The sequence below is a fragment of the Hevea brasiliensis genome, chromosome 8 (genome assembly GCF_030052815.1).
Source record: "Hevea brasiliensis isolate MT/VB/25A 57/8 chromosome 8, ASM3005281v1, whole genome shotgun sequence".
NCBI classification, from domain to species: domain Eukaryota; kingdom Viridiplantae; phylum Streptophyta; class Magnoliopsida; order Malpighiales; family Euphorbiaceae; genus Hevea; species Hevea brasiliensis.
In genome coordinates this window covers 11,819,904-11,838,540 of record NC_079500.1, presented here as the reverse complement: position 1 = coordinate 11,838,540, position 18,637 = coordinate 11,819,904, and the positions used below count along the sequence as shown (strand labels likewise).

Below are 18,637 nucleotides of genomic sequence, written 5' to 3'. Positions count from 1 at the left end.
GTTCTTTGTCCAAGATTTTCTTCTTGAGAAGTGTTTTTTTTTGTTTTAAAAAAAATCTCTCTTATTATGTAGCCTAGATGCCAGCCAAGTTGTCACGCTGTATAACATGTTGCAGCTGTTAAATTAATACATACAAACCACATAGGGGGCTCTTGTTTTAGGATCTGTTATTTGAGTTTAGTGAGTCCACATAAAAGCTTATAAATTTCAATTAAGAGTTGATATGCTCATTCTCCCGAACTATGATGGAAAGGGATTGCAATAGTTCTCTGGAAATTGGTTTATTATGCAGAATGAAACTGCTTTTCTAATTGAAAATCATATATAATGAAATTAATTGCAAGTGGGAGAAAAAAATTTAATACAGGGCCTGGGGCATCAGAGCTTCTAACTCTGTTGGATCATGCAGTTCAAAGTTTGATAGCAGTGACAGGAGTTATGTTGGACACTTGCATTGTGTGATTGATTTTGCTGTCTTTCACTGGTTTATACAGAATTTGGTATAAAATTTATAGGGATTTTGGTCAAGCAACAAAGCATGATTCTAACACATTATGGTTAGGGCTAAAAAAAGGATGGCTTTATTTCAAATGAAAGGCTAAATGACAATCCATTCTATAAAAGTGTTGGAGATGGGAAAATAAAACATGTGTTCTTAGTCTTTATTGATGATGGCCTTGGAAAAGGCTCATATGTAGATATAGCATGATACATTCAATGACAGGGGGACCAGGAAGAAGAGCTAACTAGCAGGATAGTAACGACCAACAATTTAAAGTTTCTGGTTTATTTTTGAAACTAACAGAATTTTTATGGTTCCTTGTATTTCACGAAAGGTGTGCAGGGACAGAAATTGTGATTCCAAACAAACAAGAAGATGCTGAAGCCAAACTATCTCAGCTGTTTTTTGTGGACATAATAATTTGCCCTCTATCCTGATTGTGTTTTCATACATTATGCTGTTATATCATGAGATGTGTGGAATGAGATGTGTCTTAATATAGTGTTATAAGAATGAAAGCACCTTGTATCACAAATGGAACAATCACATTAAATTCTTTAATGTTCACTATCAGAAAAAAAAAATTACCTGCAGCACAAAAGGTATGTAGGCACGGAACAATTGCTGCAGATGAGTTTGGTTGTTGTTGTGACATGGTTTAAATAGGAGCAGGCTTACTCATAATCATGTTTCAGCTTTGGATATTTAAAGATCCAGGGTGGTCTATTTTGTGATTCTTTTATGGATCACTTCCAGGTTCCTGGATATGAAAATGGGAACTTCGTGGGTCCTACCATCTTGTCTGATGTCATAGTCAACATGGAATGTTACAAGGTAGTTTATGACCTGTGTGTATAAATGAACTTGTATGATTTCTGTTAAGGCATAAACTTCATGATTTCTGTGTGTAGATGTCTGCAGATAGTGTGTGTAGGAGGAACACAATAGAATAGGCAAATTTTGTTGGATTATTTATTTATTGGACTACAGCAAATCACAATCTTTGTTTATATAGTTTCCTCTTTCAGATCACATGCTCACACTTCTTTTTCTGCGTGATTTCTGCAAGTGCTGTGTCGCTCTCTTCCTTCCCTTTGTTGGGTGGGGAGATGGGTTGGCTTCAATGGTATATGTATAAAATATATGAAATGCAAACTTGATCACATGTGGTGGTCTGGATGATTCTTTGTTTGTAGTGGGATTATTGCTATCAAGGTTTTGTTGGTAGGAAGAGGACAAGGAGAGGTACCATAAAGGAATAAAACATTTCTGTGCATTTTGGATTTATAGAGATTTGGTGACTACTGACCAAACCAGAAGGTTTGATGATTTTTCATTCCAACCCAAATCACTTTTGATGATTTTTCATTCCAACCCAAATCACTTTAGAAATTATTATGTATAAATTAAATCCAATCAAATGGGACAATTGCTTGGGCAAATCATTTATTGAAACAAATTGTTAAAAAATTAATAAACTTGATCATATAAAAATAAGTTAGAGAAATAAAATATTTATATTGAGATTTATATATTAGTTATATTTATAAATTTTAATTTAAAAATTATTAAATTGGTTATTATATAAAGTTGAACTTATAATAGATACTTTGAAATGAGATTAAAAAGATTTATTATCATATATTGTTCTTGGTTATTTTGTATACTAATGTTGTTTGTAGAAAAAAAAATCCCTATAATATTGGAAAATGTTAAATCACATCCCTTATGTTTGACATGTAGAATTTTAAAAAAATTTAGGTTGTGTTTGAATTCTAGGATTTAAAATTGAAATTTAGATTTCAAATGTTTGATTTAAAATTTAAAATTTGAAATTGATAAATTTAAAAATATTTTAATTAATTAATAAAAAAATTATACATTTGGTAGGTAGAAGTAATTATTTTGAATCTTTTGTTTTTAAATTTGTAATAAATAATTTATTTTCATTCAAAATATTCAAATAATGTATTTAGTTCAAATTCAAATCCAAATCTATAGTGCCAAATCTCTCCATCCAAACATTGGAACATAGCATTAATTTGATTATTATTTTTTTTTATCAATTCTCATATTTAAAATGAGAAAATTTAATTTTTTTAATTTTAAAAAAATTTCATTTTAAAAGAAATAGAAATCAATAATGATTTTTATAAGAATTCAATTGAAAATTTGTTCATGTAAATGATTTATTTTAAAGGAAGTCACTATAAAAATTAATTTTGAATTTTTTTTTAAGATTTAGAGATTTATAATTGATGCATAAAATATAATTTGTAATAATATGTCTTTAACAAAAATAATTGATAGTTTAAATTAATAATTTTTTTTATTATTAAGTCGTATTTGATAATAAATTTTAAGATAATGCTTGATTTATTTGACACTAATCAGCCTCTTGTATTTTTAATATTGAGATAGGATAAAGTCAGAAAAATGAGTGCATTTTTTTATATATATATATAACAATAATATAGTAAATATTAAAAAAATTAATTTTATAAAACAAATTTTTACTATAATCTTAACTTTATAATCTTAAATTTACAATTATTTTTAATAATTTTTTATTTTTTAAAATATTATATAATCACTTTATTATTAATGTTATCAAATATATCTTTATCAATATATATAATAAAAAAAATCATTAAATAATTAATCTCCAATTATTCAGCAAACAAATCTTTACAATTTTTATTATAAAAAGAAAAAATCTTTCAACACTTGTAAAAGAAATATTATTGCTAATTTTATAAGTAAGTAAATTAATAGATACATTAAAATTTTTTTGTTTAGACAAATTTTTGAGCAAGACCATCAATATTAGGAATTTTTTTTTCAATCAACTAAAAATTCACATAAATATGTAGAGAAAATCTTTTTAATTTATTTTATTTTATTTGATGATATTTTAATTTTTATATAATTATTTTTTGTAAATTATATAATTATTTGGATATTATTTTCTAAAATTTTTATTTGTATCAAATTGGTAGGTCAATTGACTCTACTTCTTCTAATGTAGATCCACCCATGAGTTAAAAAAGTGTTTTGATTACAGTAAAAATATATATTACTATTTGATATTTAATAGCTGATTTAATAATTATTTTATTGATATTATTGTTTTAAATTATTATATAAATAACTAATCACTAATAATTAATTTAATGACTAATAAAAGTTTAGGAGAATCCTCTTTTCCAATAAAATTTAGAGGGAATTATAATTTAGTTTGTCAATATTGTTGTTACTTACTAATTATTTTTTTTATATTTTAAAAGTTATATTAATTAATTTTTGAGAATTGATTTCACTAATTAGTAGTCTCTCTATTTAAAACTTTCATAATTTTATATTGTTAATCTGTGATTATTAAATAATTAACAAAATCAATAAAATTTTAAAAAATTATCAAAAAAATTTATTAGTAACACTTTACACATAGATTTTATTATATAGCTCATTAAAAATATATCAGAACCAATAAAAATTAAAAAAAAATTGTAATAATATAAAAGATAATCATTTACAAAAAAACCATATCAATACTAATGAATTTTATTTTTTTAATTAGTAAATTTTTTTATGTTCATTTTATGATCTATAGATTTCTTTGAGATTCATGGCTATCTCTACCAACAATTTCTTCTCTAAACATCGAATATTTATTAGTGATTAATGAATTTTATTTTTTTAATCAGAATATTTTTTATACCCATTTTATGATTCATAAATTTTTTTTTATTCGTAAATATCTCTACCAACAATATCTTCTCGAACATTTATTAGTGGCTAATGAATTTTATTTTAATAATATTGAAGTTATTTTTAGAGTTGTATAATATTGAGTTTAAATTCCAAATAATGTCAATGAACTAAGAGAAAATAATAGTATAAATTACACAATGAAGAAATGAAAATTAAATGCTAAAAATATATAACAAACATTAAAACTTATATTATTATTATTATTATTTAAGATAATTAATATATTTTATGAAAATTTAACATAATTTTGATTAAAAAAATTTAAATAGAATTAAATTTTTTAATATTTCCTTTTATAATTATATAATAAATTTAAATAAATTAAAGAAAATTATATTTTAAATAAACATATGAGTTTTAGAATATAAAGATTCACATGTATTAAAATAATTTTTAAAAATTATTTATATATTTTTTAATTAATTTTGTCATAATTTAAAATTAATTAAAATTTACTCATTTAATTAAAATTAATATTTTATCATCTAAAGATATTCTCGTCTTTTTTTTCTTCTTTTCTTTCTGCACTCAAAATTTAATAAATATAAAAATAAATAGGAAAAAAAATAAACTATTGATAAGCCAATAAAATTCTTTTAAAAGAATTATATTTTATTCAATTTTTTAAATTTATAACTTATTGAAATTCTTTTATTTTTTTAGCACAAATAGATTTTATTTTTATTTTATTTTAAAGTTTATATAATTAAAACAATTTATCTATATTATGTATTACTAGTAATTTTATTCTTACTCTGTCTCGATCAATGTAAGGAAAAATGTTTAATCCTCAAATTAACATCAACTTTGAACATCCTCCGTCAGATGATTTCTCAATCCAATCCAACGGTCAGATTCTAACAACTCCCTCCCTTCAATAGCCACACTTCTCTTCTTTCTCCCTCTCTATACAAAGAAAGAGTATCATCATATCAGAGGAGGAAAGAGAGAGAGAGAGAGAAAGAAAGAGCAAAGACATGTTGCTTAAATTTTCAATTCAACGAGGTATTGAAATTTTTGAACAATTAATAATTGATATTTTGAGTTGGAAAATGATACTAAACTCTGATTTTTGTGTGTATTGATCTGTTTTCAGTGAGAAATCTGAGGGCCTTGAGTCCTCAGATCCTTGCTTTGAGGAGCTCTCATTTTTCTACTGCTGCTCAGCCTTCTTCCAGCCAGCGAAAACCTATGGTAATGATTTCCATACGTATGTATTCTTGGGTTTAGTGGATGAATAGGAATATGTGATATTTCAGCTTAAGATCACTGCTTGGTTACTGTGAAAGTGCAAGAAAAAGAGAAGAAATTTAAATTCTGGTTTTTTCTCAGTTTGGAACTCCGTTCCACTGAGCTTTATACAAAATATCTTGTTGTAGTTGAGCTGTTCTTTCCTGAATTAAGTTCCTTCGAACAAATTCATTTCGTTTATGTTTGGTAGAATCGGATTAAGCATAAAGATTTTTTTTTTTCTTTGGAGATTCTTGTGAGCCATTCTTATTGTTGTTTAACTGAGTTCTTCACTTGGATCATAAGAAATTCAGAAAGAATGTATTTTATGTCTAATGTTAACTTTCGCCCCTCTTTGAAGTTCACACATCTTGTGGTTGAATATATTTCTTGACAAGTTTATATTGTGAAATAATAGAGTTGAAATTTGAAAAAGTAATTCATGATTAAACAACTGGAAGTTGAATTGAGGGTTTAATGTTTTTGGACCTTTTGTTTGGAAAATAAATATACCAATTAATTTGAAGTTATACAGACATGTAATCGTTAGAAAAATTTCATTGTGAAAGCATTTTCTTTTCATAGTTTTTCTTATAGCCTTAAGATTCTATTGGGATAGAAATTGAATTAGTGTTTTTGCGTCATTTTTTTTATAATGAATTGTATCAGAGGGTTCCGAATTTTATTGGAGGGACATTTGTTGATTCGCAATCATCTTCGGCCATTGATGTGATAAACCCTGTGAGTACTTTGAACTTTTTGTGTTATATTGAATGTATTGTTGCAATTAGTTCTTTTGGGTGCTGATTGATTTTAGTTTTTGGTGATAGGCAACACAAGAAGTTGTATCTCAAGTTCCTTTTACTACATATGAAGAGTTCAAACAAGCAGTATCTGCCGCAAAGCAGGCTTTTCCATCTTGGCGCAACACACCAGTTACGACCCGCCAACGCATTATGTTCAAGCTTCAGGAGCTCATTCGTAGAGACATTGTAAGCATGTATTTTCTGTTGCCTTATTGTATGGATTGATTTTACAATTTCACAAATAGAAATTTTGAACTTTTGATTAATGCAGTCCTCTATCTTGTTGTAGGATAAGCTTGCGATGAATATTACTACTGAACAGGGGAAGACTTTGAAGGATGCACATGGTGATGTGTTCCGTGGGCTTGGTTAGTTCATACTGCCTCCCATTATTTGTTTGAGAAGTTTTTGTGGTGACAAATTATTGAACTTAATTGTTGATTTTCTCTTTGTTCTTTCATTCTCTCATATAGAGGTTGTAGAACATGCTTGTGGAATGGCAACTCTGCAAATGGGCGAGTATGTCCCTAATGTGTCAAATGGAATTGATACCTATAGCATTAGAGAGCCACTTGGTGTGTGTGCTGGGATTTGCCCTTTCAATTTTCCTGCAATGATTCCTTTATGGGTAAAGCATTCTTAATTCTTATTTGATTTTTTTTTTTTGGTCTCATTTCCATTTCTAATATTCCTTTTAACTCTTTGATTGATCTTTTAACCATGTGTTATGATACTAGCACATCTTGTTGCCATGATGCTGAAATTTGAATGTTATGCTTGATATGAGTCAGAACGGTTAACTATTCAAATTTCTTGTTTAATATTATGATTTTTTTTTTTCATGAGTATGCTAAAATTAGTTGGCCTTCTGGCTCTCAGCAATCACTTTTTTTTCAGTTCCCAAACAAAAGGAAAAGAAAAAATTTTTAATTTTATTTTATTGCAGATGTTCCCTCTTGCAGTTACATGTGGTAATACCTTTGTCTTAAAGCCATCAGAGAAAGATCCAGGTGAATGCTAACTTGTTAATATTCTAAAGCATTGTCTCTCTCTCATGTGTCTATAGCATATTAAATAATAAGAAAAAGGTGTATATATATATATGGTGAAAAACTTGTTAGAGGTTGTTTCCACTGAAAGTGCAGCCTCCATTTTATGTTGTAGGCACATGGGATTGAGGAGAGTGGGATTTGCCATTGTTTTGAGATTTCATCCTCTTATACTAATTGTGCTTGGAAGCTAAGACTTTGTATTGTCATGTGTGTCACATTGCATGTAGTGCTAATCATTTCTTTTTCTATCTAGATTCTAGAATAGTTGTCCATTTTGCAAAGTCCTAATATTTAAAATTTTCCCTTACATCAAAAAGGCTTTTTTTTTTTTCCTTTTTTTCTTTTTGGCTATTTTCACTAATATAAATTGGTATATTAGTATTGAAAGTCCTGGAAAATTCTGGGCATGAGAACAAACATTATGGTAAGGGGGAGTATCTATTCAGCATTCTACCAGTCAGAGTTTCTTTTTCTGTGTATTTCATTGCTACATGTTTGCTATCTATATCTGAATACATTAGAGCAAATAACATATGGTGCCATTCGGAAATGTCTCAATTTTATACAGTTTGAAATCAGGAAAAAAACATTTTATTCAAATTTTTGTTTTCTGAACCCGATATCAGGTTTCATAAGTACCATTCCTATCTAATTTTCTAATATATAAGACCTAAAATGCATTTGGACCGACTTCAATAAATGAATGAAAGTGGTTCTCTTCGTTAAACCATTTGTGTTCTTTTCCAAAAGCATTATTTGGTTAACTTTGTGACCTGGAAAAATAAAAGTACATTTATACTGTTCTATCAACTATAATTTTCTTTTTCGTTGTTGTTTTCTCCAGGGGCTTCTGTAATGCTTGCAGAGTTGGCAATGAAAGCTGGTCTGCCTAATGGTGTCTTAAACATTGTTCATGGCACTAATGTATGCTATTACTGAACAATGAGCTCCTTTTCACTTATTCAGCTTTTTGAAGCTTCATTGACTCGTTTTGTCTGTTCTTAAGAAAATGCACCAAATAACATACTGAATGTTTTGATTGCATCCTTTAGGAGTTTAGGTTTTCAATTGGATGACTTTTAACGTGATTGCATTATCACAAAGGTATAACGTTCCTGCAAACAGTTATGTTTGCTCTAGATATTATATTCTACAACATGGACTTTCTGGTTGTAGAAAGAGATGATTCTCCCTTAATTTCAATTAATCTGTACATGGGTATATATATACAATTGATTTCTATAATTGTGTTCTACTAATTAGAAAGAAATCCTAAATAAAAAATCCTAAATAGGAATACAGAATACAGAATATACAGAAAAATAATATAGTGATTGACTTTCCATAATACTCCCCTTCAAGTTGGAGCATAGATGTTAATCATGCCCAACTTGTTACAAATGTAGTCAATCCTAGCTCCATTCAGAGCTTTTGTGAAAATATCTCCTAACTGCTCTCCAGTTTTGATGTGTCTTATTGAGATGATCTATTGTTGAATCTTTTCATGAACAAAGTGACAATCAATCACAATATGTTTGGTCCGCTCATGAAACACCGGATTAGAAGCAATATAGAGAGCAGCTTGATTATCACACCACAATTTCGCAGGCAGTGAGGTCTTAAAACCTGTCTCATCTAGTAATTGAAGTATCTACATTACCTCACATACTAATTGTGCCATGGCTCTGTGTTCGGATTCAGCACTAGATCGAGAAACTATACTCTGCTTCTTGCTTCTCCAAGACACCAAATTTCCTCCAACAAAAATGCAACATCTAGCAGTTGACCTCCTGTCAATCTTAGATCCAGCCCAGTCGGCATTTGAAAAACATTCAACATTCAAATGCCCATAATTACCATATAACAAACATCTTCCTAGAGTGCCCTTCAGATAACACAAGATTTGTCCCAAGGCTTTCCAATGAGCAACAGTTGGGGAAGACATAAACTGACTTACCACACTAACGACATAAGTAATGTCAGGACGAGTGACTGTAAGGTAATTCAATTTTCCAATCTCCTGTATCTCTCTGGATTTTCAAATAACTCACTATCCCCTGCTAACAGTTGTAAATTTGGAGTCATTGGTGCACTACAAGGCTTAGCACCTAATTTTCTTGTCTCTGTCAATAAATCGAGGACATATTTTATTTGAGACAAGAAAATACCCTTCTTACTTCTCATAACTTCAATACCCAAGAAATACTTTAACAATCCCAAGTCTTTGGTCTGAAACTGGGTTTGGAGGAAGGTTTTAAGAGATGAAATACCTGCAGAGTCACTCCCAGTGATGACAATGTCATCCACATAAACTACCAGGATAATTAGACCAGCCTCAGATTGCCTATAAAATATTGAGTGATCACACTTACTCTTTTGCATACCAAATTCCTGTACTGCTTCACTGAATCTCCCAAATCAGGCCGTAGGACTTTGTTTCAAGCCATAAAGAGACTTCCGAAGCCTACAAACATTACCCAACTCCCCCTGAGCAACAAACCCAGGTGGTTGCTCCATATACACCTCCTCCTGAAGATCACCATGAAGGAAAGCATTCTTGATATCCAATTGGTGCAGGGGCCAATCATATGTAGCTGCTAAAGAGATAAATAAGCGAACAGAAGTAAGTTTAACTACAGGAGAAAAAGTGTCAGAGTAATTAACCCCATATGTCTGAGCATATCCTTTTGCTACAAGGCGTGCTTTTAACCTAGCCACAGAACCATCAGGATTTACCTTTACTGTAAATACCTATTTGCAACTAATAGCTTTCTTACCAGTGGGCAAAGGCAACAGTTCCCATGTACCATTAGCATCTAAAGCCTCCATTTCCTCTTCCATAGCAGCACACTAGCCAGGATGAGACAGTGTCTCACCAACAGTATTAGGGATAGGAACAGAGTCTAAAGAAGTAACAAAATACCGAGAACAAGAAGACAATTGATTATAAGAAACAAAAGAAGATATAGGGTAAGTACATGAACGTTTACCTTTACGAAGAGCAATGGGTAAGTTTAGATCAGAATCATGATCAGTATGAGGTACAGGATCTCCCAACGAAGTAGCTGGTATAGGATCTGAGTCAGGAATCTCCAATCTCCTGGAATAAACATGAACAACGGGAGGTTGAGTAGGTCTAGAGACAGAAGGAACAGGCTGTGGGATAGGACTAGACATTGGTTGGATACTATATATTAAGAGATCATCCTTCTCCCCCTAACTCTCATACACAGATGATTGAGGAAAAAATGGAGTGGACTCAAAAAATGTGACATCTGCAGAAACAAGATAACAATTAAGAGTAGGAGAGAAACAGCGGTACCCTTTTTGCAGTCGGGAGTACCTAAGGAAGACACATTTAAGAGACTTTAGATCCAATTTAGTAATTTGTGGATGAACATCACGCACAAAACAGGTACAACAAAAAATACGGGGTTCAATAGGGAACAAAGATTTTGTAGGAAACAAAACAATATAAGGAATATCCCCATTAAGGACAGAAGATGGCATACGATTGATCAAAAAATATGCCGTAGAAACTGTATCCGTCCAAAAGTATTTAGGAACTTTCATCTGAAAAAGAAGAGCACGATTTACCTCAAGAAGATATCGATTTTTTCTTTCGGCTACGCCATTTTGGGATGGGGTATCCACACAAGAAGACTGATGAAGAATGTCATTTTGTGTCATAGAAGACTAAAATTGTACTGAAAAGTATTCTTTGACATTGTCAATTCTTAATATGCGCGCAGAAATATTAAATTGAGTTTTGATTTCATTATAAAAGGCACAAAAGATAGAAAATAACTCAGAACGATTCTTCATTAAATATAACCAGGTAACACGAGAGTAATCATCAACAAAAGTAACAAAATAACGAATTCAATTTTAGAAGTAACAGAATAAGGGCCCCAAACATCAGAATGAACTAACTCAAAAGGGGATAAAACCCGTTTATTGACTCTAGACACAGAAGGCAAACGATGATATTTTGCAAACTGACACGACTCACATTCTAGTACTGATAAAGACTGAAACTGAGAACACAGCTTCTTCATGGTAGACAAAGAAGGATGGCCCAATCTACAATGAGCTTCAAGAGGTGTTAAGGTACTGGAGCAAACAAGCGACTGCGGTAAATGATTTTCCAGAATGTAGAGACCACCTGACTCACGTCCTCTACCAATAATCTGCTTCGTCGTAAGATCTTGAAACAAACACTGGTCAGGAAAAAAGGAAACAGAACAATTTAAGGTACGTGTAAGTTTACTAACATAAAGTAGATTAAAAGAGAATTTTGGTAGACACAAAACAGATGACAAAGAAATTGAAGAAGTCGGGTTTGCAGTTTCAGAACCCATGACACAAGAAGTAGAACCATCAGCTAAAGTAACAGTAGAGGAATTGAGATTGGACTGAAAAGCAGATAGAAGACTAGAATTACCTGTCATGTGATCTGTCGCACTAGAATTAATAACCCATTTGGATGAGGAAGACACAAGGCATGTAGTGGATTTATCTGACTCAGCGATCGCAGTGACAGGGGAACTGGTAGGCTTTAGAGATGCCTGATACTGGGAAAATTGTGTAAAATCCTCTGTAGATACCAAAATAGTTTTCTCAGAGGAAGATACTGTAGAATCCTTTGCTGCCATATTTGCCATCTGTGATCGCTGATTTTTTCTCTGAAGTTGCTGACAATTATATTTTGTATAGCCACGCTCATAGCAATAATAACAAATGACTCCTCTTGAGTCCTGATTAGAACTAGCCTCTCCATTACGCTGATTACTTCTGTTGCCTGTAATTCCTCCTCTATTTCCTCTTCTATTACCCTGTTGTCCATTTCGATTACGGCTAATAAGAGCACTACTGGCAGGCTGTGAAGATTGGGTACTATCTGTACGAAGGACCCGTGTGAACGTTTAATGCAAAGAGGAAATCTCAAAACTGGAGAGAATCTGAGATTTAGCAGTCTCATACTCTGAAGGAAGGCTTGCAAGAAAACTCATAACAGCCAGTTGCTCCCGTTGGGCCTGCTGAACTTTCACATCAGGACTAAAAGGCAACAATACATTAAATTCCTCAAATACCCATTTAAAATTCATAAAATAAGCTATGAGAGACTTATCTTCTTCCTCAGCACGGTAGAATGCCTTACAAACATCATAAATATGGGAGATATTCCTTTTATCAGAATACAGAAAATCTAAGTAATCCATCAATTCCTTAACAAATTCACAGTGATTAATTAAACTAATTACCTCACTATGAATCGAGTTCCGAAGCTGCAAAAACAACCGAGCATCTTCCCTTAGCTAAGTTTGTCGTGTATCATCCGTAGGTGGATCTTTAGTAAGGTGATCATCTTTATCAATGCTACGCAAATAGACCCTAACAATTTTACTCCATTCCAGGTAATTCGGACCATTAAGTTTGTGTTTCGTGATTTTAGTCATCACCGGAATCACATCAAAAATAACATTCTTATTGTCTGCCATTTATTGAGACAAATAAAACTAACCGAAATGTTAATCCAAAGTGCTTACAGCAGTAAAATAACCCAAAATCACAAATCAAGCAAATACCGAAATAGAATCTGAGAGCCAAACCTCAGAAGTCCTTTACTGGTGTACTGGATCAGGCAACAGCACACAGTGGTGGAATGAGGGGGTTGAGGAGAAGCCGGCGATGTTGATCGGAGTCGAAACGGCCAGTCGGGGCCAAGGTCTCTCCTGAGCTGGGTGGTAAAAACAAATAGTTACTCTAGATAGATGACCTGCTCTGATACTATGTAGAAAGAGATGATTCTCCCTTAATTTCAATTAATCTGTATATGGGTATATATATACAATTGATTTCTATAATTGTGTTCTACTAATTAGGAAGAAATCCTAAATAAGAAATCCTAAAAAGGAATACAGAATACAGAATATACAGAAAAATAATATAGTGATTGACTTTTCATAACACTAGTAATCAGTGCTAATTCATGTTATCATTAAGACAATTTGTTTCCTAATATGTTTCAGTTTTGCAACAGGATATTGTTAATGCTATTTGTGATGATGATGCCATCAGAGCTATATCTTTTGTTGGTTCCAATATTGTAAGTTACTCATTGCTGTGTGTCCATGTTCAAGTTCCTAATTCCTATGTGATTTTTGTTTGTATATATCATCTCAATTTTGCAAGTTGGGAACCCCAAGAGCATGCTTGCCTGTGGAAAATTTTTAAAATTTAATTTGTTTTGCTGTTTGATAATAAATGAAATCGTTCCTCTTAGAAAACCATGTTCTTCATTTTTCAAATTTTAAATAATCAATGTTCATGATCTCTATGTTTCCAACGTTAGGAAACTGTACTACATTTTCAGCATATAAACATAATTTCAGCATATTTCAGAGGGCAAAAATGAATTGACAGATGAGAGTCTAGGTTTCTTGAATTAAATTCATCTCAAGTATTGTTATAGTTTTCATTGCCTGAAATCTATTAGCAGCAGTCTTAATACTATGTTCTTTCTATGAAATATTTACTTCTATTTTTTTTTTTAAATGGATAATCAGCCCCTTAACTGGTTGTGCAGCATAGTTGGGCAGCCTGCCTTTTTTTAATTTTATTTTTCTAAATTTTTTTTAAAATTCAGCCATCAACATGGTGTTGCTTTTATCATAGTTACATTGTCATTTTATCTTTTTGTTGATGTGTCCATAGGCTGGCATGCACATATATGCAAGAGCATCAGCTAAAGGGAAACGTGTTCAGGTAAGCTAACTTCATTTTCTTTGCAAGTAAACCATCCAGTCTCTTAGGGACAATATGAGTGCTTCGTAATGTCTGAAGTTTGACTTTGTAATTATTTTATTCAGTCCAACATGGGAGCCAAGAATCATGCAATTGTCTTGCCTGATGCAAATGTTGATGCTGCTTTAAATGCCCTGGTCGCTGCTGGTTTTGGCGCTGCTGGACAGCGGTGCATGGCACTGAGCACAGTGGTTTTTGTTGGAGATTCACAATCATGGTATTAAGTTTTTCCCCTTCTTCCTTTTTAATTTTTGGATTATTATGCCTTTTATTTGCATGGTTTTAATTTAGTTTCTCTTTTTATTTTGAATACTAAGACCTTGACTTAGTGTTAATATTTACTACTAATTGTTTCACTTTCGTTTAGTGTAATTTATGCATATGAGCACTTGAAGAGATATACTCGCTTGCAGTTTTGTTATATTGAGTCTATTGACATAATTCACAATTAAGGAAACTTAAAGTAGACTATCAATTATGGTATTCTAGTAAAATGGCAATCTTTTTCAATGTTTTCCAGGGAGAATAAACTGGTGGAACGAGCAAAAGCTCTGAAAGTAAATGCTGGAACAGTGCCTGATGCAGACTTGGGTCCAGTGATTAGCAAACAGGTGTGGTACATGTTTCAATAATCTTTCTAGTAGATTGCAATACTACTATTGATTCAGATGATAAAATAATGAAAACAGAAGTTTTCTTAAATTCTGCATTTGCAGGCCAAGGAACGAATACACAGATTAATTCAAAGTGGTGTCGAAAGTGGAGCCAAACTACTGCTTGATGGAAGAAAAATAGTGGTATCTTATTCTACATTTAATTTTCTGCATCATTATTTTGTTACTAGCCATCATTGCAGGATAAGAATGGGGGGTAATCAGATTATTCTGTTTCTGGTAAGGAATTAACACTTTTAGACATGAAGGATATATTATTACAGAAAATTATGGTGTGATTTGGAAAACAGTAGGACAACCATAATTTTTCATTGTGGGATTTAGCTGAAAGGTTTTCTTGGCGCTTCGCTTTCCCACTAATGAGGGTACTTTTGGTCCTTCATTGAGTCCTTTATTCTTCATCAACATAACATAGATTTTTCAGCTTTTATAAACAGGAAATGGTTTACTTACCAATTTATTGATGGTTTCAAATAGGTTCCGGGGTATGAGCATGGCAATTTTATTGGTCCTACTATCTTATCAGGTGTCACAGCTGATATGGAGTGCTACAAGGTATCTGATTGAATATATGAAGATTCGAATTAGGAGTTTTATTCAATGTAAAATTAGGAAATTGAATTTTATTGTTTGGGAGTTCTATTCTTATTATTAGGTTTATTATTTCCTCGTTTATCTTTCAGTATTCTTAATTAGGGTTGAATTACGTTTCCTAATCCTAATATGATAACAGTTGTAAACTCTATAAATAAGGCCTAGGGTTCACATTATTATTAGCTTGATTATTATGAGTTATTGACAATTAAATAAAATTTTATTGAGAATTAGTTTCTCTTTCTTTGTATCTTGAGAATGTGTTTCTCTATCCTCTTTGATTCTTGATCAATTCTTCCTAGTTCTACATCAGTTTCACTCATGCTTTTGAGTAAACTGGACTTCAGAAAATTTGTACATTTTCAGTCTGACAGAAAGACATGGACCTCAAATGTTTATAAAAGGTTGACTTTTACCCATGACCTTTGCAGGAGGAAATCTTCGGGCCGGTTCTCCTATGCATGGAGGTGAGATGAAGACCCAACCCCCTCCCCCCCTCCCCCCAACCACCTTGCCCCTTTTCGGCAACAATGCTTTGGTTGTATTAACGTGGTGATTTAGTAGTATTTATCTTTTACTTTTATTATTCTTTGTTTTGAACCTCAGGCTGATAGCTTTGAAGAAGCCATTGACATTGTCAACAGAAACAAGTATATCCTCAGCTATGGCTTCTTTGGCCTTTAAATTACCATTTTGCTTTGCATCTGGTCTCTTTACATGTGGGTAATACTTCTGTTGCAGATATGGCAATGGAGCTGCCATATTTACCACGTCTGGTGCAGCCGCAAGGAAATTCCAGACTGAGATAGAGGCTGGACAGGTAAAACTAAAGAGCTTAGTAAGGGAAGACAATAGTTTAAAGCTACAACAATTTACATTCTGTTATGTGTCATGAGATATGGAGGAGAGTAGTACAACATGACCTAGCTTCACATTTCTGAGGATTTAACCCAAAGTCGTTTGGAGTGGAGAAAACGAATCTATATAGCCGATCCCAAATTTTTGGGATAAAGGCTTAGTTGAGTTGAGTTGAGTTGAGTTTTGTGTCATGGGATAGAATTGAATCAGTGCCACTACCATGAATTTAAAAAAAAAAATGTAGCAAAACTATTTATAGGAACATTAAACCAATAAGTTAAATAAATATGCAATATATGAGTAAACTATGCTTCAAAAGGACTATTTTACTGACACATAAAAAATGATAAACAGAATTAGTGGTCAGCCTGAACAACCAAAAAAAAAAAAAAAAAGAGAGAGAGAGAGAGTTATCATTGAGTCAAAAAGAGAGAGAGAAAGAGGTCAAAAATCATAGTAATTATGTACATATAATAGTTTATTGTTGAAAGAAAATAGTTAAAGTACAAAGTATCAAAGAAAATTACCTATATTTTGCCAAAAAAAAAAAATCATTTTTCTGCTAAAGTTGTAACTGAAAATTGAGGTCAAATTTGAGATTACGAAAGAAATGGTTGCTGACAATTTAAAATGGTGTTGTGGTATATAACCTATGATGCGCCCTGTAACAGTCATTATTGGCATTTTGAGCAGTGTTCATGTCACACAACATATAACAGGCAATACATTGCATGATGGGTGACATTTGAAATTCTAATCTGGAGCCATGTTTACCGTAGTTTTAGCAGCAATACTTGCCCATTTTGTATTGATATTTGATGGATAGAATTAAGTTTTAGGAACATAGTAGTTGTGTTAATTAATAAATTAGAATGAATATGCTTTTGAAATTCCTTCCTTTGGTTTGTTGAATTCTCTAAATCTGAGTTTACAGGGAAAGTTCATTCCTGCTTAACGTGATTATATTATGAATATTTATTTGAGATGATTCATTTTGATGCAGGTTGGCATCAATGTTCCTATACCAGTTCCGTTACCCTTTTTCTCATTTACTGGCTCCAAGGCATCTTTTGCCGGAGATCTCAACTTCTATGGTAAAATTTACTCTCTCCCTTGATTTTGTCATTACACCTCTTTTGCCAATTCCTTTTCCCTTTATAGGTTGCTACGCAATGCAGAATTGCTGAATTTACTAAACAAAGAGAGAATTATCTGAATTGCAGGAAAGGCTGGAGTAAACTTTTTCACCCAGATCAAAACAATAACTCAACAATGGAAGGATTTACCAGCTGGCAGTGGTGTTTCCTTGGCAATGCCAACATCACAGAAAGTATAGTTTGTTGTAATTATCATCTGTAACTGGCTTTGAGCCTTCAATAAAAGTCAATGTCTTTTTCCTCTTTTGCTTCTCTCTCTCTCTCTCTCTCTCTCTTGAGTACACTAAAAATAGACAGATCAATTTCAAGGCTGTTGCCTATATTTACAATCAGATCCCCTTGCTGTATTTTCTTGCCCCCTTGTAGCAAATGGATGGGTTTAGTGGGCAGTTCCACCCCAAGGCTTTACAGCACCGAGGCACTCTGATTTTTTTTTTTTTCTTTTGAGTAGGGGTTGGGGACGAAGGTAAGTGACATGCCTTTAATCACTGAACAAGTCAGGCTTAGGTAAAGGCTCTCTGAAATTTGTCATCACTTTGGTTCTCTTATTTTCTTAAGCCTAGGTTTGATTAGACTTTATGAATAGTAGAGATTTTGTGGCTAATAATTTTTTCAATTAATAATCAATTGGCAGTGTAGAATTTTCCAAACATTAAATTTTTCTTATTTTTATGAGTGGATGATGAATGGAAATATTCAAATATATCAACTCAAATGATGAGGGAAAGAAAAATAATGTGAAAGTAAAAGCTCATTATATTCAATTACATAGTAATTTTAATGTTTCAAAATATATATTATTAATATTTAAATATTATTAATTTTAAGAGTTATCTATGAAAAAAAATTAGGAGTTAAAAAAGATAATTGAAAAATTATTAATCAAATTATGAAGTTTAAGGAACTGAGGATTCCTTTGCAGCGAAGAGTAGATTTGCAACGGATCCATCGCTGAATCTTTTCAGCAACAAGATTTGCAGCAACAACCATAATTCATTACTAATCTATAGTTATTTAAAAATTTAACTTTTATAATAGATTTTAATTTATCACTTAAACTTCCGTTGCTAAAGTATCAGTGATGAATTAGTTATATATCAATGATGCTAATTAGTGTTATTTATGATGGAGTTTTGATCCATTGCTGAAAATCCTATGTAAAAGTCAATATAGCCAACTTCAA

The 18,637-nt window shown here is 31.7% G+C and overlaps 1 protein-coding gene across 1 annotated transcript; it reads left to right on the top strand.

Annotated features, from left to right (window-relative positions):
- The first annotated feature begins 5,169 nt into the window (after nucleotides 1–5,169).
- Nucleotides 5,170–17,697, top strand: LOC110648299 (methylmalonate-semialdehyde dehydrogenase [acylating], mitochondrial). Its single transcript, XM_021802474.2, has 19 exons — nucleotides 5,170–5,281; nucleotides 5,373–5,470; nucleotides 6,176–6,247; nucleotides 6,337–6,498; nucleotides 6,602–6,680; nucleotides 6,786–6,940; nucleotides 7,259–7,322; nucleotides 8,209–8,288; nucleotides 13,408–13,473; nucleotides 14,082–14,132; nucleotides 14,237–14,388; nucleotides 14,692–14,782; nucleotides 14,888–14,968; nucleotides 15,323–15,400; nucleotides 15,871–15,906; nucleotides 16,046–16,089; nucleotides 16,181–16,259; nucleotides 17,301–17,391; nucleotides 17,521–17,697. Exons 1-19 carry the CDS (start codon nucleotides 5,254–5,256, stop codon nucleotides 17,631–17,633), a joined length of 1,620 nt encoding a protein of 539 aa, XP_021658166.2. The 5' UTR covers nucleotides 5,170–5,253; the 3' UTR covers nucleotides 17,634–17,697.
- Nucleotides 17,698–18,637: the final 940 nt, after the last annotated feature.

Bases quoted from the DNA above. Each gene is read 5' to 3' on its own strand.
- LOC110648299 (XM_021802474.2), top strand. From the start codon at position 5,254: ATGTTGCTTAAATTTTCAATTCAACGAG. The intron at 14,783-14,887 runs GTGTGGTACATG...CTGCATTTGCAG, and splicing joins GTCCAGTGATTAGCAAACAG to GCCAAGGAACGAATACACAG. The intron at 15,401-15,870 runs GTATCTGATTGA...TGACCTTTGCAG, and splicing joins CTGATATGGAGTGCTACAAG to GAGGAAATCTTCGGGCCGGT.